The sequence below is a fragment of the Cynocephalus volans genome, chromosome 10 (assembly GCF_027409185.1).
Source record: "Cynocephalus volans isolate mCynVol1 chromosome 10, mCynVol1.pri, whole genome shotgun sequence".
In the NCBI taxonomy this organism is placed as follows: domain Eukaryota; kingdom Metazoa; phylum Chordata; class Mammalia; order Dermoptera; family Cynocephalidae; genus Cynocephalus; species Cynocephalus volans.
In genome coordinates, this window is record NC_084469.1 from 90,946,050 (window position 1) to 90,968,429 (window position 22,380).

General features: G+C 55.3%; 2 protein-coding genes across 4 annotated transcripts; both read left to right on the forward strand.

The window, feature by feature from the left end:
• Positions 1–1,062: 1,062 nt before the first annotated feature.
• Positions 1,063–8,643, forward strand: KIRREL2 (kirre like nephrin family adhesion molecule 2). Its single transcript, XM_063112302.1, has 15 exons — positions 1,063–1,114; positions 1,268–1,417; positions 2,019–2,168; positions 2,328–2,488; positions 2,888–3,038; positions 3,362–3,467; positions 3,587–3,735; positions 4,021–4,148; positions 4,233–4,365; positions 4,663–4,763; positions 4,926–5,145; positions 5,657–5,755; positions 6,090–6,190; positions 6,526–6,588; positions 7,718–8,643. The coding sequence occupies exons 1-15, from the start codon at positions 1,063–1,065 to the stop codon at positions 8,051–8,053; spliced, it is 2,100 nt and encodes a 699-aa protein (XP_062968372.1). The 3' UTR covers positions 8,054–8,643.
• A 1,158-nt stretch (positions 8,644–9,801) lies between these two features.
• On the forward strand, positions 9,802–18,996 carry APLP1 (amyloid beta precursor like protein 1). Of its 3 annotated transcripts, none has more exons than XM_063111253.1 (17): positions 9,802–10,063; positions 10,973–11,116; positions 11,941–12,073; positions 12,263–12,375; positions 12,597–12,730; positions 12,828–13,012; positions 13,459–13,589; positions 13,968–14,042; positions 14,914–15,072; positions 15,151–15,279; positions 16,214–16,313; positions 17,295–17,402; positions 17,665–17,691; positions 17,882–17,952; positions 18,152–18,214; positions 18,346–18,489; positions 18,579–18,996. In XM_063111253.1, the coding sequence occupies exons 1-17, from the start codon at positions 9,917–9,919 to the stop codon at positions 18,675–18,677; spliced, it is 1,962 nt and encodes a 653-aa protein (XP_062967323.1). In that variant the 5' UTR covers positions 9,802–9,916; the 3' UTR covers positions 18,678–18,996. The 3 variants fall into 3 exon arrangements, with proteins under 3 accessions (XP_062967323.1, XP_062967324.1, XP_062967326.1); XM_063111254.1 differs by having other exon boundaries at positions 17,668–17,691; XM_063111256.1 differs by lacking the exon at positions 17,665–17,691.
• The last annotated feature ends 3,384 nt before the right edge of the window (positions 18,997–22,380 follow it).

Here is a 22,380-nt window from a genome sequence, read left to right on the forward strand (position 1 = left end):
GCCCCCGAGACCCCTTCAGTCGGTTCAGCGTCCCGCCCACCTGCTAGACCAGCTGTGCAGCGTGGGAACGCCCCAGCTGGACTGCTTGTAGCCGTCAGGACAAGCTGTGCGGTTCCCAGCCTCCCTGCCTGCCAGCCGGAGCCCGGGCACCGCCGCCTCCCAGCCGTCGCCCGGCAACCAGGGCCGGCCGAGGGGCCCGGCCTGCCGAGTGTAGGGAGGGACTGGGCCCGGACTGCGGGGTCCTGGGAAAGGAGGGGCTGGGGCCCTGGATTCCTGGGTCTTAGGGCGTGCTATGGCTTGCAGCGGTAACAAAGCAGCAGAGGGAGATTTTGAGGAGGAGTTTTGAGGTGAGGGAGATGAACTCCCCTCTTCTCAGGGGTTCCAGATGTCCCCAGCCACCTTAGTGCCCTCTTCCCGACCCGCAGACCCAAGGGAGTCCCGAACCCCGCCTCCCCAGGGCGCGGAAACTGGCGAGGCCCTAGGGGCTCCCATTTATAGCTCCGTTTCCACTCAGCGCAGTCCCTCCAGGACCCGGGCTGAGCAAGTTTCTTCCACTCCCTCCCTTCCCTCCTCCTCACCCCCATGCCTCCCCCAACCCCGGCAGGGCGCAGGTGTCCAGCCCAGCCGGGACCTCCTCCTTGGACCCAGGTGTTCGGGCTCCCAGACTCGAATAGGGCCGGGGCGCCCGCCCACCGGGAGGACCCCGCCCAGAGCGCCCCCATTCAACCGCGTCTCGGCCGCGGAACTTTCTCAATGGGAAGAGGGCGGGTCTCCAGGGGGCGGGCCGGGGCGGGGCGAGCCGGATCCGGCCCTCCCGGGGTCCCTCGGAGACCGAGGGCGCGGAACTAGCAGGCGTTTCAGAGCGTCGGAGGCTGCGGAGGAGCAGACTTGGGGGGCCTCTCCAGGCCCGAGACGGGGGGCCTCTCGCCAGGGGAGAAGAGTCGGGCACGAAGGGGGCTCCAGGCCAGGGTGGCGGGAGGTGTGGTTCCGAGGAAGAAGTTGGCAGGGAAGCCAGGGCTACGAAGGGGAAGACTCGTGGACCTTGCGGTACACACACTCGGGATGCTGGTCCCCGCCCTCCTCGGCCTCGTCTTCTGCTTCAGAGGGCGTGCAGGTACCACGAGGGCGCGCGCGGGGATATGCGGGAGGACCGTTTGCCGGCTGCCGCTTTACTAGGGAAAGGGGGCTGGGGACTTGACTCCCGGGTCCCGAAAAAGGTAGCTCTGGAATGTGCTAAGCTCAGCTCTGCTGCCCCCCTTTCTCCTAGGCGCGTCGCCCCATTTCCTGCAACAGCCAGAGAATCTGGTGGTGCTGCTGGGGGAAGAAGCCCGGCTGCCCTGTGCTCTGGGCGCGTACTGGGGGCTGGTCCAGTGGACTAAAGATGGGCTGGCTCTAGGGGGTGAAAGGGATCTACCAGGTAAGGCTGTTCTCTCTCCTCATGGAAGGGCTGGCTCTAGGGTAGGCTGCTGGGCTTGGGCTGTGTCTGAAGTTTCTATTCTGACATTTTCAAGTTTGGGAAATTGATAGGCTCAGGGAAACGTGGGAATCCTGAGTTTTGAGCTGCTTCTTTGGGGGTGATCCATAGAGTTTGTGGATTATCACTTTTATTGTAATACAGTATGTGAATGCAGAAAAGTGCAGTAAACATAAGTGGTAGATTTGCCAAATAATTATAGACACACATGCAACCAATACCCTGGTTAATTGCCAGCTCCCCAGAATCCCTCCTTATTCCCTTCCCCTGTCATAGCCCTCTTCCCTCTCACTCCAGAATCAATATCTAATCTGACTTTTATGGCAATCATTCTCTTGCCTTCCTTTCTGACTTTATCATCCCCAAGTTTGCAACGACTCTGGATTGGGAGGGGGTTAGAGTCTCTCTGGGCCCAGCACATACTTTTTCAAAGTGTTTTACTATTGACTCTGTGGGCCAGTTTTCTGGTGTGGGATGTCTGGAGATGGAGGCATGAAGCCAGGAACTCAGAACCATGGTGAGACCACATCTTCCCTGATTCCAGGGTGGTCCCGGTACTGGATATCAGGAAATGCAGCCAGTGGCCAGCACAACCTCCACATTAGGCCTGTGGAGCTTGAAGATGAAGCATCATATGAATGTCAGGCTACACAAGCAGGCCTTCGCTCGCGACCAGCCCAATTGCATGTGCTGGGTGAGGACCCACCCCACTTCTCCCCCTTGGAGCCCAGAGGGGCAGCCAGTACCAGCTGGGAGTATTAGAGTCCAGGGAGCCCAGGGAAGTGGTCAATTGGAGCTGAGAAGATCAGGGTCTCGGCCCAGATTCACCTCTGACCCCAGATCCACCCTGCAGTGCCCCCAGAAGCCCCCCAGGTGCTGGGAGGCCCCTCTGTGTCTCTGGTTGCTGGAATTCCTGCAAACCTGACCTGTCGAAGCCGTGGGGATGCCCGCCCGACTCCTGAGCTGCTGTGGTTCCGAGATGGGGTCCGACTGGATGGGACCACCTTCCACCAGGTCAGGTCCAAATCCCTGTACCAGCCCTTGCCCATTCTGGGAAATTTGGGGTCCATTCAGACCACAGGCTCATCTAGAGGAGAAGAGGTCATGGGAGGGCAGAGGCTCAAGGGACCCTTGGACTGTGATTCAGGGTAAAGACTCTAGAGCCAGACTATCTGGGTTCAAATTGTGGTTCATCCACCTGCTAGTTGATAGATCTTGAGTAAGTTATTTAACCTCTCTGTCTCTCAGTTTCCTTATCTGCACAGTGGGGATAATAGTAGCATGACCTCACAGGGTAATTGTGAGTGTTGAACAAAGTAATACCTATAATGCCCCAAAGAGTGCTTGACACATAGTAAGCACTATACTTGTATAAGGTGTAAATGCAATCATTATTATTATCCATACCTCCAGACTCTGCTGAAGGAAGGAAGCACTGGGTCAATGGAGAGCACTTTATCCCTGACCCCTTCAAGCAGTGATGATGGAGCCACCTTGGTCTGCCGAGCACGGAGTCAAGCTCTGCCGACAGGGAGAGACACAGCCATCACACTGAGCCTGCAGTGTGAGTACAACTGGCCCTTGGATAGGGGGGGCTTGGGCCTGGACTCCTGGGTCTAAGAAAGGAGGGAACTGTCAACCTGGGTTATCTGGGAAAAGAGGAAGCTGGGACCTGGACTCCTATATCTGAGAGAGGAGGAGAGGACAGAAGGATGGCACATTGGAGTATCCAGGAGAATTGGGAACTGAAGTCCAAACTCCTGACTCAGGAGGAAGAGACTAGGGACCCAGACTCCTGGAGTGGAGGGACCAGGAACTAGAATCCTAGGCCAGCAGTGGATGTGTTCCAGGTCCTTACCCACGCTGACAGTTGTCCCCCACCCACAGACCCCCCAGAGGTGACTCTGTCTGCTGAACCACAGACTGTGCAAGAAGGAGAGAAGGTCACTTTCCTGTGCCAGGCCACAGCCCAGCCTCCTGTCACTGGCTACAGGTGAGGACGAAGACCACCTCTCCCCAGCCAAGAGCACAGATCTGGGGGAGATCTGGGACCTGGACAGGGGGCCTGGTGGAGAGGCGGGGACAACACTAACAGCGCCACCACCTCCGCAGGTGGGCGAAAGGGGGCTCCCCGGTGCTCGGGGCCCGCGGGCCAAGGTTAGAGGTCGTGGCGGACGCCTCGTTCCTGACTGAGCCCGTGTCCTGCGAGGTCAGCAACGCCGTGGGTAGCGCCAACCGCAGCACCGCACTGGACGTACTATGTGAGGCGGAGAGGGGCTGTGGGTGTGCCAAAGTGGGGAGTGGCTGCGGCAGACTGGGGGAGGGGTCGGGAATAGAATGCAGGCGGGCTTTGGCTGTGCTAGGTCAGTGCCAAAGTGGGGCAGGGGCGGGGCCGAGGTGTGTGGGCGTGGACAATTAGTAGGCGGAGTATTGTGGACTGGGGACCATACTCGGGGCATTGAGGGTGCCGTGTTTCTGAGGGGCTGATCCCGGGTCAGGGGCATCATTCCGCCCCGGCCATATGACCCCTCCTTTTCCTCCTCCAGTCGGGCCGACTCTGCAGGCAAAGCCGGAGCCCAGGTCCGTGGACGTGGGGGAAGACGCCGCCTTCAGCTGTGCCTGGCGCGGGAACCCGCTCCCACGGGTAACCTGGACCCGCCGCGGTGGCGTGCAGGTGAAGCTCTATCTGTGGTGGTGGCAGGCGGTGGGCCTGTCTTTCTCGCAAAGTCCCGCCCCTGATGCCCCTTCCCTGTCCCAGGTGCTGGGCTCCGGGCCCACGCTTCGTCTTCCGTCGGTGGGGCCCGAGGATGCAGGCGACTATGTGTGCAGGGCCGAGCCGGGACTCTCGGGCTTGGGGGGCGGCGCCGCGGAGGCTAGGTTGACAGTGAACGGTGAGAAAGTGGGGTTTCCTAGAAGACCTGGTGGGTCCTGGGACAGGGGGTGGACAGAGCGGGGAGGTCTAACTGGAGTGAACGAGGTCTCGAAAGGAACTTTATAGGGGGCGGGGCCTGCTGGCTGGAGCCCGACCCACGGAGGGCGGGGCTTTGAGGGGATCTGAGCTAGTTGAGGGGCGTGGCCCGGCCGGTTCGGGTTAGCGGAGAGTGACCCGGCCTGGCTCCACTTTGTTGAGAACGGCCCCTGGGGAGGGCGAAACCTCTCCTCTGAGCGGTCCACCGTCTTCACCCCAGCTCCCCCAGTGGTGACCGCCCTGCACTCTGCGCCTGCCTTCCTGAGGGGTCCCGCCCGCCTCCAGTGTCTAGTTTTCGCCTCCCCCGCGCCAGAAGCCGTGGTAAGGAAATGTCGCGCCTACCATGACCAATCCAGTCGTGATCCCTGACCTCCCACCCGGACCCTCGAAACTGCTGTGGCCAGCTATGGCTTTCCCGACGTCCCACCCGCCTCATTCCTCCCTCCCCAGTGTGCTCAGTGACCTTCCTCGATTGTGCCTCAGGTCTGGTCTTGGGATGACGGCTTCCTGGAGGCCGGGGCGCAGGGCCGGTTCCTGGTGGAGACATTCCCAGCACCGGAAGGCCGCGGGGGACAGGGTCCAGGCCTGATCTCCGTGCTACATATTTCGGGGACCCAGGAGTCGGACTTTAGCAGGAGTTTCAACTGCAGTGCCCGGAACCGGCTGGGCGAGGGAGGCACCCGGGTCAGCCTGGGCCGGAGAGGTGAGACCCTGGCCTGAAGAACCCAAATCTGGGGATTCCAAACCCAAGAAACGCAGGGATCCCCAAACCAAGGGTTGCTAAACCTCGAGTCCTCAAATGCAGAGACCCCCAAACCTCGGGAGCTTCAAAATTACGGGTTCCTTGAATCCCAAGACCCCAAAACAACAAATTCCTTCAAATACAAAATCGTAAACTGAGAGATCCCTCATAGTCAGGGGCCCCAAAGAAGGGAACCTCCAAATACGGAGAATTGCAAAATAAAAGACCCCCCCCCCCAAGCTCTAAGACTCCCTAAAGCCAGGGAGTTTAAATTCGCCTACTCTCAAACTTGGGTAAACCCAAAACTCATGTGCCCTTAGACCCCAAACTAGGGGACTACAAACCTTGGGAATCTCCAAACTTTGTGATGTTTTGAAGCCAGGGAACCCAAACCGAAACCCTGAGCTTCCGTTCCCCACTTCCTCCTGTCTTCTGCTTAGCCATCTCAGGACGCCCCCTCTACTCCCTGCAGACGTGCTGCCCACTGTGCAGATTGTGGCCGGAGTAGCCGCCGCGGCCACGACTCTCTTTATGGTCATCACTGGAGTGGCCCTCTGCTGCTGGCGCCACGGCAGAGGTCAGTGTCTGAACCCCGTCCCAGCCCCCAAAGTCCTACTCCCCCCAACACCCTGCCCTCTGGCTCAGTTCTGTCTTGGGATCTGGCCCTAGTCCTGTCTCTCTAGCCCTGCTCAGAGCTTGGTTCACCTTCAGGCTCTGGTTCCCTCCTCTAGTCCTAACTCGGCCCCCTCAGGGTCACACTCCCCGCCCTCCCATGCCAGGGTTCTCATTGGTTCCCAGGCTCCTCCACCGGCCCCACCCAGCCCTCTCTCTTCCCGCTATTGGTCTCTACGAACCATGACCCCGCCCCATCACTTACCTCCGCCTCTCACTGTCCCGGATCTCAGCCTCTTTCTCCAAGAAAAAGAACCTGGTGCGAATCCCAGGCAGCAGCGACGGCTCCAGTTCACGGGGTCCCGAGGAGGAGACCGGGAGCGGCGAGGACCGGGTAGGATGCCAGAGTTCCCAGACCCAACTGTGCCTCCAGACCCAAATAATAATCCAGTTCCCACCGGCCCCCAAACTCAAATAGGACCCCAGTCCTAACAGTGACCCCAGACCCAAATGTCCCCGAAGTCCAAATATGCCCCTGACCGAATTATTCCCTATACCCAGTATGTCCCCACGACCCTCTCATTGTCCTAAGTCTAGATCCCAGCTCCCAGGAGCACTTGGCCCCTCCTGCCTGGCCTCCACTGACTGGCGGGCTTAAGGTCCTTGGGGTCTAGCACTGGGGCAGGAGGGTCCTCTGACCACTCCCTCTCACTGAGTTCCCTACCCCAGGGCCCCATTGCGCACACCCACAGTGACCTGGTTCTGGATGAAGAAAGGGCTTTGGAGACCAAGGTGAGTGTTAGAAGGGGAGGGGCTCCCTTCACTGTATCTCCAACTGACTCCCCGCCTCTGTCCCCTCCTCTTTCATTTGTTGCCTCCAGAGCTGGGACCTAGCCCCGCCCACACCCCCTCCTTCCACCTCCTGGGCCATCTCCCCCAACAGCTCCACAGCCTCCATTTGCACAGCCTCGGTTTGCTGATCATACCCACAGATCTGTCCCAGCCTTGGCCTCCATCTTGAGCCCCAGACCAGGGTTCTCTCTGCCTGTGCTTTCCCCACCACAGCCGTGTTTCAGGCCTCCTGAATGCCTCACCCTGATTGCCCCTGCACAGGCCCCTTCCACTCACCAGGTCCCACAGTGGCCTTGCATCTCCCCAAACTTGTCCCTCCTTTGGGGTCCCATGCCAGGACAGCCCCATTGACTCCAGCCGCAGCCCCCAACCCAGGGCCTTTTCTCTCTGCACCCAGCATGTGCTGTTCTCTTGGCCTGAAACACTCTCATCTTCCTTACCATATCTGCCTAATTCCCTCCTTTAATCCTCCAGTCTCAGCTCAGATATTTCTTGTTTTGGGAAGCCCATGCTCCCCTCATCACAGCCTGATCACTCTGCCTGTATTGTACCCATCACAGCCATGACTACTGTGACCTGGGCTTCCCCAGCACAGCCTGATCACCATGCCAAAGGTGCCCCCATCACAGCCCCAGTCACTGCCTGTGCTTTCTCCAGTCACAGCAGTGACCCCTCCGGGCTCTGTCTGATGACTTGTCATTTTCCTGTGGCCTGGGCAGGATCCAGATCTGTCCTAGTGACATGTCTCTAGCAGTGGCACAGGGAATGACACAGAATCAAAGCCTAGGGGCTATTGGGCAGATGAATGAATCTGTCTCATTCCCTTTTCATTTTCTTCCACACTGCCACCCTTAGCAGGCCTGTATCCCTTTGCCTCTTGTCACTGTTTTTATGTCTCACTTTGTCTATTTGTCAGTCTATGTGTCTGTCTCTGTGCTCTGGGGTTTCTACCTGCTCCTGCCTCTGTTTGTCTCTCTCTAGCTCTGGCTCTATTTCAGTGTGTCTTCATTAGTGACCCTCACCCCCCTGTATCCTCACATACCTTACCGAGTCCCATTTGTCCCTTCAGGACCCAACCAACGGTTACTACAAGGTCCGGGGGGTCAGTGTGAGCCTGAGCCTTGGTGAAGCTCCTGGAGGAGGCCTCTTCCTGCCACCCCCCTCCCCCCTTGGACCCCCAGAGACCCCTTCCTTCTATGACTTCAACCCGCACCTGGGCATGGTCCCTCCCTGCAGACTGTATAGAGCCCGTGCGGGTTATCTCACCACACCACATCCTCGAGCTTTCACCAGCTACACCAAACCCACATCCTTTGGACCCCCAGATCTGGTGCCAGGGACTCCTCCCTTCTCATATACTGCCTTCCCCATACCTGGCCACCCACGTCTCCAGACTCATGTGTGATGTCTCTCCATCTGAAGAGTCCTGGGATCTTCAACTTGCCATAATGGATTGTCCTGATTTCCGAGCAACCACAACAAGTTGGCGACCTTACTCCTCCAAAATTGAACATTGGGGAATGGAAAGATCGTTATAATTGTCAGAATCATTGCTGTACCCTCAGCTCAGCCAAAGGGGATGCCCCAACTGGGAGCAGGATGACCTCTATGTCCACCTATTTCCCTCTGTAAAAGAGATTCTAGATGGCAGATAGGCCCTTTGCAGAGGGATGGGGACAGAGAGCAATGGGAGTTAGGGGAAGAGATGGAAGTTATTTCTAGCCACTGAAAGAAGATATTTCAAGATGACCCCCTGCACTGAGAAGAAAGGTAGTATAGAATAGATCAAGGTGAAGGGCAGACCAGGCCCCACCTTGTCCTGGCTCTCCCTGAGGGGCACTTTGCTTGGCCAATGGAAGTGCAGCTAAGGTAGCTGTTCACGCCCTGGGAACCCAAGGTGGCCACCATCTTGATTCTTTCCACCTTACTTAGAGACTCGGAAAGAATTGGACTCAAGGAGTGGGGACAGGGTGAGAACTATCACTGTGGGAATGAAGGGGAACCTGGGGATCAAAATATTTATGTTTAATAAAAAAAAGTCAAAGAGGCAAATGTGTCTTAGGGATTCTCTTGGCATTATTACCCTCCATCAAGGAAGGGGGTCCATTAAATCTGTCCCAAGGTCCTTTACCTAAGAGGTGGCTGTAGGAGCAAAACCATGAGCCACCTCTCAGCCTCTTCCTACCTTTTTAGCACTCTAGGCTCTTTTTAAATGCACCTGCACACACATCCACACACAGAGAGAAGCACACACAGTGCTGCAAACAGAAACAGACATAAACACACACTTGGGTATGTACCCACAGACAGACGCACACATAGATGCCCACACAGATGCACACATGTGACAGGGCTGCCTCAGTCCGCCTGGGGAAGATAGAATTCTTCACTCTCATTTGCGGAGACAGAGCGGTAAGCCCTGAAGGGGAGGTAGGGAGGGGGAGATTAGAGGTAGGAAAATGGAAATCTCCTAGTCCTTAGAACAACATGGGGGTCCAGATCCTTGTCCTGGGGTGCTGGGTCCTTGATGGGTATGTTGCTGGGTGCCTGACTTAGGTCATCCTTAAAGAAGAGGCCTGGGGGCTTTGTTTCACGGATCTTTGAGCTAGGAGTTAAAGGTCAAGACACCTGGGACCCTTGGGAATCAGTGCAGGAACACTGAACTCCTGCGTCTGAGGGAGAGAGGTCTGGGAGCTTGGTCTCTGTCCTGAGGAAGAAGGGTCCTGGGGCCAGGCCTCTGGGATCTGAAAGAAGAGAGTACTGGGTCTCAACTGCTGTGTTCTTGACCTGGGAAATTTTGGAGGCCTGTGTTCCTGGGATCTCGAGAGGAATTTACGGGCGGAGGGAGAGGGTCTCCAATACTGGCATCCTGGAGGACAAAGCTGATTGTGGGTGTCTGGGTCTGAGAGAGGAGAGAGCTGGAGGTGAGAGTCCTGAGGAATGACTCAAAACCCACAAAGGAGGAGCCTGTGACCCAGACTCCTGGCTGGGCCCTTGCATGGGTGGGACGCCTTGAATCTCAAGGGGCGGGGACCTGGCGCTGGCTCCCACCCGGGTTCCGGAACTGCTCCACTCTGCGCAGAGCTGCCGCGCTATTGTCCTGGCCAGGAAGGCGGGGCCCGCGCGAGGCGGGGCTGGCGGCGCCGGCGCAGCCCGGGGGTGGCCGGAGGAGGAGGCAGCGGTGGTGGCGCTGGGAGCTCCTGTCACCGCTGGGGCCGGGCCGGGCCAGGCGGGAGTGCAGGGGACGTGAGGGTGCGAGGGCCGTGACATGGGGCCCGCCAGCCCCGCTGCTCGCGGTCTGGCCCGCCGCCGGGGCCCGCCGCCGCTGCCGTTGTTGCTGCCACTATTGCTGCTGCTTCTGCGCGCGCAGCTCGCCATCGGGAACCTGGCCGGTGGAAGCCCCGGCGCGGCCGAGGTGAGGCCGAGCCGGGCCCTGGGGGATGGGGGAAGGGGAGGGACTGGGGCCTCTGGACCCCGACGCGAATCCGTCCAGGGTAGAGCGCAGTCTTTCCAGCCATGTGGACAGCCCCCAGGCTTCCCTAACATCCCTAGGCATTCATGAACCCTGGATGCCAGGCCCCAGCTCCCCCATCATCTGACGTCCCAGCCCCCTTTTAACCCCAGCAGGAACTGGCTTTCCCAGAGCCCTTGGTCCCAGAAGTCCAGCCCCCCTCTTCATACCCTCTCACCCTATGTGACTCGGCCCCAGCCCCTTCCCACCTGAACAGAGGATCCGCCAGGCAGCAAGGTACTTGGATCCAAGAATCTAGGACCCTTGCATCCCTCTGGACCCATATAAAGGCGCCAGCAGGCTCCCAGGACCCAGGAGGCCAGGCTTCGAGCCATCACCACCCCCTAACTAGGATGTAGCTCCAGTCCTCAAGGACCTGGTGGTCAGGCCTGCAGGGCCCTGAAGCCAGGCCTCGTCGTTTGTGCACCCTGCAATGGGAGCCTGAACTAGGGACGGAGGGAGGAGGGGCCAGAACGCCTGGGTTCTGGCCTCCTCCCCCGCGATTCAGATTTAACCCCTTCGGACTTCAGCGCTACTGCACTGGGGTGGGGGAGGAGTCTGTCTCCGCGGCAACAAGACCGAGAGAATCCCGGGGGGACCCGGGTCGCCATAGCAACTGGAGAGCTGGGGTGCCCCCGCCCTACGAGAGCTGTTTCCCAGGGAACGGTGCCTCCACGGAGGCGGGTGCGCCGTGCTTGGCGGAGGGGGCTGGTGCTTGGGGTCTGAATATCCGGGTCCTAGGGAGCAAAGGACTGGGGACCCAGATGCCAATGTACCCCAGGCCCTTAATGTCCCCTCCGCCTCCATCCCCAGGCCCCGGGGTCAGCCCAGGTTGCCGGACTATGCGGGCGCCTAACTCTTCACCGGGACCTGCGAACCGGCCGCTGGGAACCAGACCCACAGCGCTCACGGCGCTGTCTCCGGGACCCGCAGCGCGTGCTGGAGTACTGCAGACAGGTGGGCGGGACCTACTAGGAGGGGCGTGGTCAGCGGGAAGATGGGGCGGGGGTCGCCCGTATGAAGCTAGACTTGCAAGAGGCGTGGTGCAGGGAGATGCGGGAGGTAAGAACGCCTGGGAAGCTAGGGGGCGTGGCCAACGAAGAGGCGAAGCTAGGTTAGGGCAGGACCCGTTTTGAGAAACCAAGTCAGAAAAGGGTGAGAGGCGCAAAGATGCCTGCTTAGGAAGGTAGCCAATGAAGAGGCGGGGTTTAGCAATCTGTGGTGGGCTTAGTAAAGAGTAGGAGTATAGGTGGGAGTGGCCAAAAGAGAAGCGGGGCTAAGACAAAAAGAGACCTTACGGACAAGCAAGATGGGGAAAGGGGTGTAGCCCAGTGAGAGAGTGGATAGCTAGGAGGCGTGGCTACGAAAGGCAGGTCTAACACAAAGAGGAGGGGTACTTATGGAGAGGCCAGAGAAAGAGACGGGACTTAAAGCAGGGTGAGACCTATGGGGAAGATGAACCTGATTGCGAGGAGAGGTGACCATAGAGGTGGGCTTAGAGACATTGAGCTTATGGGCAGGTGGAGGGACTTCATAAAGAAACTGGACAGGAAAAGAGGTAGGGCCTAAGGACTGCAGGACTTTTAAGGGAGAGCCACGAAGGGGTGTGGCCAATGGGCAGGAGGGGCTTAGATATCTAAGGCTGGTTCCATCGAGAAGCAGGGCCTAGGGAGGAGATGTCCTTATGAATACTAGAGCCTTGAAAAGGGACATGGCCAGTGGAGAGGGGTGGCTGGCAGGGGTGGGGCAGTGGGTTGATCACCCCCACCCGGTGTCCCCAGATGTATCCAGAGCTGCAGATTGCACGAGTGGAGCAGGCTGCGCAGGCCATCCCCATGGAGCGCTGGTGCGGAGGTGCCCGGAGTGGTCGCTGTGCCCACCCTCATCACCAGGTTGTGCCCTTCCGCTGCCTGCGTGAGTCACAGGCTGGGGGAGGGAAACTAAAGGGTGAGGTTCTGAGCCCCTGTCTTGGGCCCACATTGGGGGGCTGGGTGCCTGGGTCGTGAGTGGGGCAGAAAAGCCTCTGAGGATAAAATCTGGATTCTGAGGAGGTTGGGGCTGGAGGCTGTGGAAGGTTTCACCCTGGTGTCCCCCGTTCCCCAGCGGGTGAATTTGTGAGCGAGGCCCTGCTTGTGCCCGAAGGCTGCCGGTTCTTGCACCAGGAGCGCATGGACCAGTGCGAGAGTTCAACTCGGAGGCATCAGGAGGCACAGGAGGTCAGGAGCCTGGCCCACTCATTGACACCCCCCAGAACCCAGGAGTCCGGGCCTCCAGCCCCTCATCTCACAGAGATCTAGGAATTCCATCCCCCAACCCCTTCCTCAGAGCCAGGAATCCAGACTCCCAGTCTCATCAGCTCTCAAGATCCAGGCATTCAGGCTCCCAATCTATTCCTCCTTCCCCACAATCCTGGCATCTGGGCCCACTCTTCCCACAGGCCTGCAGCTCCCAGGGCCTCATCCTGCATGGCTCGGGCATGCTTTTGCCCTGTGGTGCAGATCGGTTCCGAGGTGTGGAGTATGTGTGCTGCCCCCCTCCAGTGACCCCCGACCCATCTGAGACAGCAGTTGGGTGAGTGGGAGGGGACCCTCCATGCCCATCCCAAGGCTCCTGAGGCAGGGATGGAAACCTGGGTCCTTACTGTTTGGTACTTCTCCTGCTCCCTCAGTGACCCCTCTACCCGGTCTTGGCCCCTGGGGGGCAGAGTAGAGGGGAGTGAGGATGAGGAAGAGGAGGAATCCTTCCTACAGCCAGTAGACGATTACTTCGTGGAGCCTCCACAGGCTGAAGAGGAAGAGGAGGAGGAAAGGGTCCCACCCTTAAGCTCCCATACGCCTGCAGTGGTCAGCAAAGGTGAGGCAGCCTCTGAACCCCAGTCCTCTCCACCATGGGGAGGGGGAGTCTTGATGCAGGGACATCTTTGAGAAGGACCTGTAGTGGAGAGGCCCAATTGGGGAGAATGGAAGAGATGGGAGTAGCTTTGGTTAAAATAAAGGTGGAAGGGCAAGCCTATGAAGAATGCAAAGGGACAGGGTTGTTTGGGCCCTTGGAATGAAAGGGGCCATTTAGTAAGTCCTGAGAGTTATTTTCGTAAAGCTTGGAAAATGGTGTAATGGATTCCTAAGCTTTGTGAGAACAAGACTGGTTCAGAACTACATCTTCCAAGATGCCAGGCAACAGCTACAGCTAAACTGGATGTGTGGTGGTCTTCAGTGCTCTCTAGGAAATGTAGTTCTCCAGGTAGAAAAGGCTACCTGGAGGTGGGCTGCAGGCCGACCTCCTGAACCCTGTTCTTGCAGTCACTCCCACCCCACGGCCCACAGACGGTGTGGATGTTTACTTCGGCATGCCCGGGGAAATGAGCGAGCATGAGGGGTTCCTGAGGGCCAAAATGGACTTGGAGGAGCGTAGGATGCGCCAGATTAATGAGGTGATGATACTAAGGACCCCAAGATTCCCCACACCACAGAGCTCCCTAAATACCAGGAAACTCCTTGGGGACACATTGAGACTACCTCCAAAGGCTCCCTGGGCCCTCTTCAATCCTGAACCCTCAACACCATCCCCTAAGATGACCAGGGATTCTTGACCCACCTAGAATCCCATTGAGATGGCACTAAATTCTATGGGAAGTCTGGTCAGTGGTACTCTTCCACTTTAAACTCTTTCTGGGTCTTCCCTCTTGGGAACTCAAGAACCAATGGAACTTAAGAGATCTGGAGCCTACAAAGTCTTGAAGAAAGATTTGGGGACTCATCGGTGTATTAGGGTGGATTCTGGGATCCTGAAACTCCCCTTCCCCTGCCAGGTGATGCGCGAATGGGCCATGGCAGACAACCAGTCCAAGAACCTGCCTAAAGCCGACAGACAGGCCCTGAATGAGGTAGGTCAACCTCCAACGGATCCTATTCATGCCTGTCCTCTACCTGGGGCACACACAGTTTCAGCCTGGCTCTGGCCAGGTCCTGCCCCATTCATTTCCACCCCTTCCTACTTATCTCAGCCTCTCCTGACCCCACCCCTACATGTGGCTCTGCCCATCTTGGCCTGCATCCAACCTGACATTGTTTCTCCTCCTCATATTGGCCATGGTTAGCTCTATCTTAACTTGACTTACCTCTGAGGGCTGGCTCTGGAGGCCTCTCCCAAGCTGGATCCCATGTAGATTCAGCCAGGTCCTTCTCAGCTTCTCTGTGATGCATTCATGTTCCTGTTAGGCCCCACGCCCTGACTTTGGTACTACCCCTGTAATCTTAGTGTTACTCAATCCCTCCTTGGTAGGCCTGGCCTTCTAACTCTTGCTCCCAGCTCTCTCAGCCTTACCTTAGTGCAGTGCTACCCTATGTAGACCCCACTCAGGTTAGCCCCCAATCCAAACTCTTGGTCCTACCCTTACCAGTCTCATTTAGGAGCAGCCTATTTCCTGCCCAGTCCTGGAGCCCTACCTTTCCTAAAAGACTTGTCCTTTTTACCTTAACATTGGCCAGTTCCGTTCCCAAATTCTTCCCACCCAGCCTTACAGTTTACACCTTCAGATTGGCTCCCAGTAGGCTCAGTCCCTCCCCACTCCATCTGGCCCTGGAGCCCACCCCCTTCCGTTAGTTTCCTTTGACCTAGTCCCACCCCGGGTTGGCTCTGCCCAGGCCTAGGCCTATTGAACCCCACCCCACTTGACCCTATAGCCCTGCAGATTCCCTTTGACCCAGATTTTCACCCATCTTCCTCTCCTGACCCTGTGCCCACCCCCTCACCAGCACTTCCAGTCCATTCTGCAGACCCTGGAGGAGCAGGTGTCCGGTGAGCGACAGCGCCTGGTGGAGACCCACGCCACCCGAGTCATCGCCCTTATCAATGACCAACGCAGGGCTGCCCTGGAGGGCTTCCTGGCAGCACTACAGGGGGATCCGCCTCAGGTGTGAGGGCCCTGGGGGCAGGGAGCAGAGGGCGAGAATGGCTGGGGCAGGCCTGGGCAGCCTTTGTCCCTTCTACAGGCAGAACGTGTCCTGCTGGCCCTGCGGCGCTACCTGCGTGCGGAGCAGAAGGAGCAGAGGCACACGCTGCGGCACTACCAGCACGTAGCTGCCGTGGATCCTGAGAAGGCCCAGCAGATGCGCTTCCAGGTCCTCAGACCCTTCCAGCTCCCAGATGCCCCGCTATCCCTCAGACCCCATCCCCTCAGACTCCTTTCTTTTCCCTCAGACCCTCTTTCAGTCCCTTGGACTCCCTATCTCTAAAAAGCCCCTTCTGTGCCTCAGGACCCTTTCCAGTCCCTCAGCTCCACTTTCTGTCCCTTGAATCCCTACTTCCTGACTTTGGAACGCTGTCCCCCCCCACACACACACACACACACACTGTGCCCTTGACTCCCTTCCTGTCCCTTGGATTTCTACTTCCTTTCCCAGAACCCCTTCCTGTGCCTTGAACCCTGTTCCTGCCCCTCAACCCTCCTTTCTCCCTAACCCCACTTGTTTTCCCTGGAAACCCTGTTCTTTGCCCTCAGATTCTAATTCCTTTTTCTAGGATGTTCTCTTCCTGTCCATGCATACTCCATTTTGTGCTCTTGAACTCCAAGTCTTGTCTTGGGCCACATCATTTCTATATGACCCTACTTCCTGTCTCTGGGACACCCTCAAACCCCACTTTCTGTCCCTCAGACCCTACTTTCTGCTCCTCTGACCCCACTTGCCTCCCCTTCCTGTCTTCTAAACCGTATTCCTTGTATCCTATACTTGTCTTCTGTGCCCCACTTTTCCTAGCAGTCACTCCTTTTCCTTGTACCTTACTTCCTTTCCCAAGCCTCTCACTTCCTGTCTTCTGTATATTTTTTCTTTCTCTTTGTATCTTGCTTCTCCTTCAGTTTCCTTCCTCCTAAAACCCAATTTCTGATCCTTATCCCCTATTTCCTGTCCATTGTTTGTGCTACTTTTCCTTGGACCCTACTGAATTCATCTTTCATCCTGCCTCAGTTTCCCCTTCTTCAGCCTCCATTGTCCAGCTCATACCCACCTTTCATTCCCACTCACCCACCCACCTTTCATAACTACTCCCCCACAGGTGCAGACTCACCTTCAAGTGATTGAGGAAAGGATGAATCAGAGCCTGGGCCTGCTTGACCAGAACCCCCGCCTGGCTCAGGAGTTGCAGCCCCAGATCCGTGAGTGCCCATTACCCTAGCCCCACTTTCAGCTATCTGAGGACAGACCTTGACCCCCAACTTTCAACCTTTCCTCATTTCAGTTATCCTGATTTGTGTAACAAATCACCCCAGAACTTAGTGGCTTACATCAACAACCATTTTTTTCTTTTCTTTTTTTTTGTTTTTTGCTTACGATTCTGCCATCTGGTCTGAGTTCAGCTGGGTGGTTCTTCTGGTGGTCTTGCCAGTAGGCAAGTGTGCAGCTGTATCTAGATAGTATATGATCAGGGGGCTGGGACTCTGCACCAATGGACCTCTCTCCCTCTCCAAGTAGGCTTAGGGCCTCTCTTCTCCATTAAGCCTCTCCATGTGGTCTCTCCAGCAGGGTAGCTGGACTTCCTACATGGTGGTTCAGGATCCCCAAAGCACAAAAGTGGAAGTTGCGAGGTCTTCTTAAGGCTTGGGCCCACATTCTGTTGGCTAAAGCAAGTTACAAACCCAGTCCAGATTCAAGGGGAGGGGCCTACAAAGAGCATGAATACCAGAAAGTGTGACCTACCACAGCCCCCAGATCTATTGTGACTTCCTCCTAGATATCCCACACCTAACCCCAATTCTCCTGATATTTAAGGAAGGCATACTCTTGACTTTTGTTGTTGTTGTTGTTGTTGTTGTTGTTGTTGTTGTGGCTGGCCAGTACAGGATCGGAACCCATGTCCTTCATGTTATAAGGCTGCACTCTAACCAACTGAGCTAACTGGCCAGCCCTAAGCCATACTTTTGAAACTTCAACCTCCATCCTCCCTGCCAGGGGCACCTCTAGCCAGCTCCTCACTTTGCCAGATTACACTTTTCAGCTACCCCACACTTGGGGTTGACTCTGCTGTCTGCATGATCTTCCAGTCACTCTACTACTAGGGTGCCCTTCACTCCTCCAGTTTTGTTTCAGGGAGTCCCTATGCTCACCGCCTCAGCCATCTTTCTGCATGTTCCCTTTAGAGGAACTCCTCCACTCTGAGCACCTGGGTCCCAATGAATTGGAAGCCCCTGCCTCTGGGGGCAGCAGTGAGGACAAAGGTGGGATGCAGCCTCCAGATTCCAAGGATGGTAAGTGATTCTAAATATAAAATAACCCCAGACTTTGGGGGACAGGCCCCCAACCTCATTTGTAATCTCCAAAAGTCTGGGGGTGTCTTGGCCACCACAGTGAGTGGGAGAGGATGGGGAGGAATGTCTAAGTTTGTGGAGGCCTCTATAGAATCCTTGTTTCTCCTTCTTGGTCCCCCTGGGAGGGTGTTTCTCCACACTTCCTTTAATGATACCCTCCTCTCTTCACTGTTCCACCTGCTTTGCTTTCTCTGGCTGCCAGCAGACACCCCCATGACCCTTCCGAAAGGTAAGCGTCTCACAGAGTAGACTCCAGCCACTAAATCCCACTGAAACCCTGAACCCAGAAGGGAAAAGGGTCTATATATTGGGAAGCCTAAACCTCCTGGGGTGGAGTCCGGTGCACTTTCTGACCCCCTCATCAGGTCAGGTGTAGCACCTCTCTGGACCTCAAAAATGAGATAGGAATTGGGGGGTAGGGTCCACAGAACAAGATGCTGTGTCCCCTGGGAAAGAGAAGATGTCCAACCTGGAGCAGTATGAGCAAAAGGTAAGTTAGTCAGATCTGTGGGTTCCTGAAGAAGGACAAGAGCAGGGGCCCGGACTCCTGGGTCTGAGGGAGGAGGGGCTGATGGCATGGATTTGGGGATCCTCGGAAAGAAGAGGGATGGGGAATGTCCTCTTGGGCCCCTAGGGAGAAAGAGGACAGGCTCAGACTGCTGGGTCCCTGACACTTCCTGATCCCCCAGGTGAATGCATCTGTTCCAAGAGGTTTTCCTTTTCACTCATCGGAGATTCAGAGAGATGAACTGGTAAGAGGAGGAATATCCCACGTACTTAGGGGGAGATGTCAGAGGTCAGTGGCTAGGCTGTGACTCTCAAAGCCACACAGGACCCTGCTGAGCCTCAGAGATGCCCCCTGCCCCACCTGCTTTCCTTGCAGGCACCAGCTGGCACAGGTGTGTCCCGTGAGGCCGTGTCTGGCCTGCTGATCATGGGAGCGGGCGGGGGCTCCCTGATAGTCCTCTCCATGCTGCTCCTGCGCAGAAAGAAGCCCTATGGGGCAATTAGCCACGGCGTAGTGGAGGTGAGAGACATGAAGGCACAGTATGGGCGTGTGGGCCGTGAGATCTGTGGCCAGGCTCCCCGTGCCCCATGACCCCTCCCCTGTTGCAGGTGGATCCCATGCTGACCCTGGAGGAGCAGCAGCTCCGTGAACTGCAGCGACATGGCTATGAGAACCCCACCTACCGCTTCCTGGAGGAAAGACCCTGAACTGCCTCCTTCACGCCTTCAGCTGAGCCCAGACCTTCCCTCTTCCTGGAGCCCCAGAACCCCACCCTAGGGTAGGGGGGGGTCTTGAAAAGTTCATTTCACACCCTTTGTGAAGGGGCCCTTTCCAGTACCAAATTCCATCCCTAAGAAATCCCCAGGTATTCCCAGCTCCCTCCCCACCTGGGACCTCTTCACCTTAATTTATTTTGTAAGTTAATTTATTGTCCCTTAAGGTGACCACCGCCTTGGTCCCAGTGTCTGTTGTTCCCTGGAATTCACCCTCCCACGCTTTCCTCACTAACAACCCAATAAAATTCTCTTCCCCACCAGGCCATCCTGTGTCTCTATGGGAGCTTCGGTGTGTAATCACACTTGGGCGCGGATATCCATCCCTGCCTGGCCACCTTCATCTCTTTAAACTGGATGGTGGAGCTTTAAATCTGGGCGGGGCCTGCGAAAAGGGCTGGCGCGCAGGGGGCGGGGCCCAGAGGCCTGGGGTTGGCTCCGGCGTCTACCCAGTAACTTTCAGTGGTGCTGCAAGGGTCGCGACTTCTAGTGCCCTATCTGCTGGTTACCAGGGCGGACTCCAAGGAGGCTGGGCTCTGACAAGTTTCCCCTGCCTTCTACTCACCCTCAAACATAATCACACACAACATCCACCCCAACCTGCAAGCCCTATGAGGGAATGGGGATCTTGAGCCACCCTTCCCATTCTCAAGTCTTCTCTTCTAAGGGAGTCCATAGGAATCCCCCTGGGGAGTGGAAATTCCAGTCACGTGTCCCAGAGAGAGCTATGTGATGTCTGCCAGCACCTATTAGAATTTGTACTCTCACGTGTCCCGTTTTCGTGACAAGTTGGAGTTGGCCCTCTACTTATGCTGTTACCTGTCCCGAGAGGGTTGTTATGAGGATTAAAAGGGTTGATATTTGTGGAAATGTTAGAACTGTGCCTGCCATTTAGCAAGTATTTGATAAATAAAATTTTAAGCATTATGGCAGCAGACACTCATATGGAGCTCACTTTGCGCCAGGCACTGAGGGCTTTATATGCAACGACACAATCATTACTTCCATCCCATGGAGTAGGTACTACGACAGTCCCCATCTATAGATTAGGAAACGGTGGCAGAGAGAAGTTACATCACGTGCCCAAGGTCACCATCTAGAAAGGGTCAAAGCTAGGAATTCAACCCAGGCAGCCTGGTTCAGCGCCCATATTCTTGGCCATTTTACTAATCTGCTGTCTAATAACTCAAGGCAGTCCCCATATGGTGTTCAAATTGTGCACTGCAAAATTCCAGGCGATACCCTTCACCTCTTAAACGTTATAGAATTTGCCTTTTTACCACAACTTCCCAGCAGATGGCAGTAATGTACCATGTTATAATGTCAGTCACATGATTTTCAGACAGATGGCTTGGGGAGGGAGCACCTATTTCAGATTCTGCCAAAGGGCCCATGAGCTAGCAGTAGCTCTTCAAAATATGCACATGTAAATACAGGTAATGCATATTAAATATACACCTGGCAGATGTTAGGAGGAAGATGCCTTCATGGTGCAAGTTGAATACAATATCACAGCTTCATTAGAGAGCTCAGTTTGCACTATTATTCTGATACTGGTTATACCTTCAGTAATACTCTGAGGAGCTTAGCAGAAATCTATCACTAATGCCACAGGCAGGCAAGAAAGCTGCCTTTGTGTTTTCACAACCAAGAGTGATCAAAAGGCTAACAACAGGTAAGGAGCTCCAAGTAGGTGGGACAGGAAATGAAAGGCCATTTTGCTCAATATGGTCAGAATGTGATTCTTTAATAAAGTTTTTCCGTTTGTTTGTTTTTTGGTGTTTTTGGCATTTGGCCGGCACACAGATCTGAACCCTTGATCTTTGTGTTATCACACTGTGTTCTAACCGACTGAGCTAAACAGCCAGCCCAATAAAGTTTAATTGTAATGGCAATACTTGGAGTAATTAATTTTAAAAGACTGTCATTATTAAAATTCCATCAGGAAAAATAATTTTGCTATTGCTCATTTGATGCTCTTGTGTCCCTAAGCCTTCTTTTCCATTGAAAACAATTTTGTTAATTCTCCTTTTAATAATGCAGAGTTTCTTAGGGACATTCTATCATGTTAGTGGTGTGTGGAAATGTCTTAGTTCGGGCTGCTATAACAGAACACCATAGACCCGGTTACTTAAACAAGTTACTTCTTACCATTCTAGAGGTTGGAAGTCCAAGATCAAGGTGCCAGCAGATTCGGTGTCTGGTGAGGACCATCCTCCTGTTTTGTACATGGCCATCCTCTTGCTGTGTCCTAACATGGCAGAGAGAAGAGAGAAGTAAGCTCTCTCATGTCTCCTTTTATAAGGGCATTAACCTCATCATGAGGGCTCTACTCTCATGACCTAATTACCTCCCAAAGGCCCCACCTCCAAATATCCCATTGGGGCTATGGCTTGTGTCCCCCCCCATATATAAATTTGGGGGGAACAAAAATATGCAGTCCATAACAATACAAATCAGGATAGACATCTTATATGTCAACAAGATCTCAGATGCCATTAATGATAAGAAATGGCATTATTTTATGTACCCCAAGAGAAAAAAAGGCAAAAATTAAGTCATGTCACACAATTGACTGTAAGATGAATTCCAATTAAGTTCTTCTTAGAATCAGTAAAATATAGCATCGTCTTCAACATTCATGTGTCAGCAGCATTATGTGAGTATATACAAGAGCACATACACGCTGCCACAAGGCAGCCAATGTGGCCCCCTGATAACTCTGTCTCCCCGATATTCATGCCCTCAAGTAATACTCCCTATGCTGATTCTGGACTTGGCCACATGACTGACTTTGACCAATACGATGTCAGTGGGCACAATGCAAGCAAGGGCTTGCTTTCTTGAAACTCTTGGAAACTCTTTCTCTTGGAGCCCTTAAGCCACCATGTGAAGAGATCACCTAACCTCCTGGACCACTCCCAACAGCTTCAGCCATCTCAGCCAAGCTATCAGACATGTGAGTGAAGTTGTCTTGGATTTCCAGCCCAGTCGAACCTCCAGCTGACTTCAGCCCCATGGACGACCAAAGCAAGACAGCAGAACTGCTGGCTGAGCCCAGTCCAGATTGCAGATTCATCAACAAAGAAGAAGTGGTTAAGTTTTGGGGTGGAGACACTGGCACGAGCCCTGTAGTGTGCTAACATACACTTGGTTTTTTGTCCATAAAAGACTCTGAGCAGGAGATGCTATGGTGAGAGGGCTTTCTGGGGTGGGGAGCTGGAGCTTCCTTCTATTGGGGAACTCCAAGGGCCTGTTTACAACATGCACTCCTGCAGGACCTGAATTTTTTTTTTTTTTTTTTTAAAGATGACCAGTAAGGGGATCTTAACCCTTGACTTGGTGTTGTCAGCACCACGCTCTCCCAAGTGAGCCACAGGCCGGCCCCAGGACCTGAAGTATTTATACACCATCTCTTATTAATTAGTTGATGACTGCGTGAGTGGTAAGTGGGCACAGACTCCTGGCTATTAAGGCTTGCCATGCTCATAGCCAGGGCAGAGTGGGCACCAGTGGACTGAGATGCCTGCAGGCAGATCCAGGTGCTGGGACTGGCAGTCAGGCCACCATGTGTCAATAGGGTAAGTGTGATGGGATATGGACTTGGCACCCAGAGTGTCTGCTACATGCCCCACCC

Excerpts from the sequence above, each read along its gene's own strand:
- KIRREL2 (XM_063112302.1), top strand. The coding sequence starts at position 1,063 with ATGCTGGTCCCCGCCCTCCTCGGCCTCGTCTTCTGCTTCAGAGGGCGT. Across the intron at positions 4,149-4,232 it reads CCCGCCGCGGTGGCGTGCAG|GTGCTGGGCTCCGGGCCCAC; the intron begins GTGAAGCTCTAT and ends TCCCTGTCCCAG. Across the intron at positions 4,764-4,925 it reads CCCCCGCGCCAGAAGCCGTG|GTCTGGTCTTGGGATGACGG; the intron begins GTAAGGAAATGT and ends ATTGTGCCTCAG.
- APLP1 (XM_063111253.1), top strand. The coding sequence starts at position 9,917 with ATGGGGCCCGCCAGCCCCGCTGCTCGCGGTCTGGCCCGCCGCCGGGGC. Across the intron at positions 17,953-18,151 it reads TGGAGCAGTATGAGCAAAAG|GTGAATGCATCTGTTCCAAG; the intron begins GTAAGTTAGTCA and ends CTGATCCCCCAG. Across the intron at positions 18,490-18,578 it reads TTAGCCACGGCGTAGTGGAG|GTGGATCCCATGCTGACCCT; the intron begins GTGAGAGACATG and ends CCCCTGTTGCAG.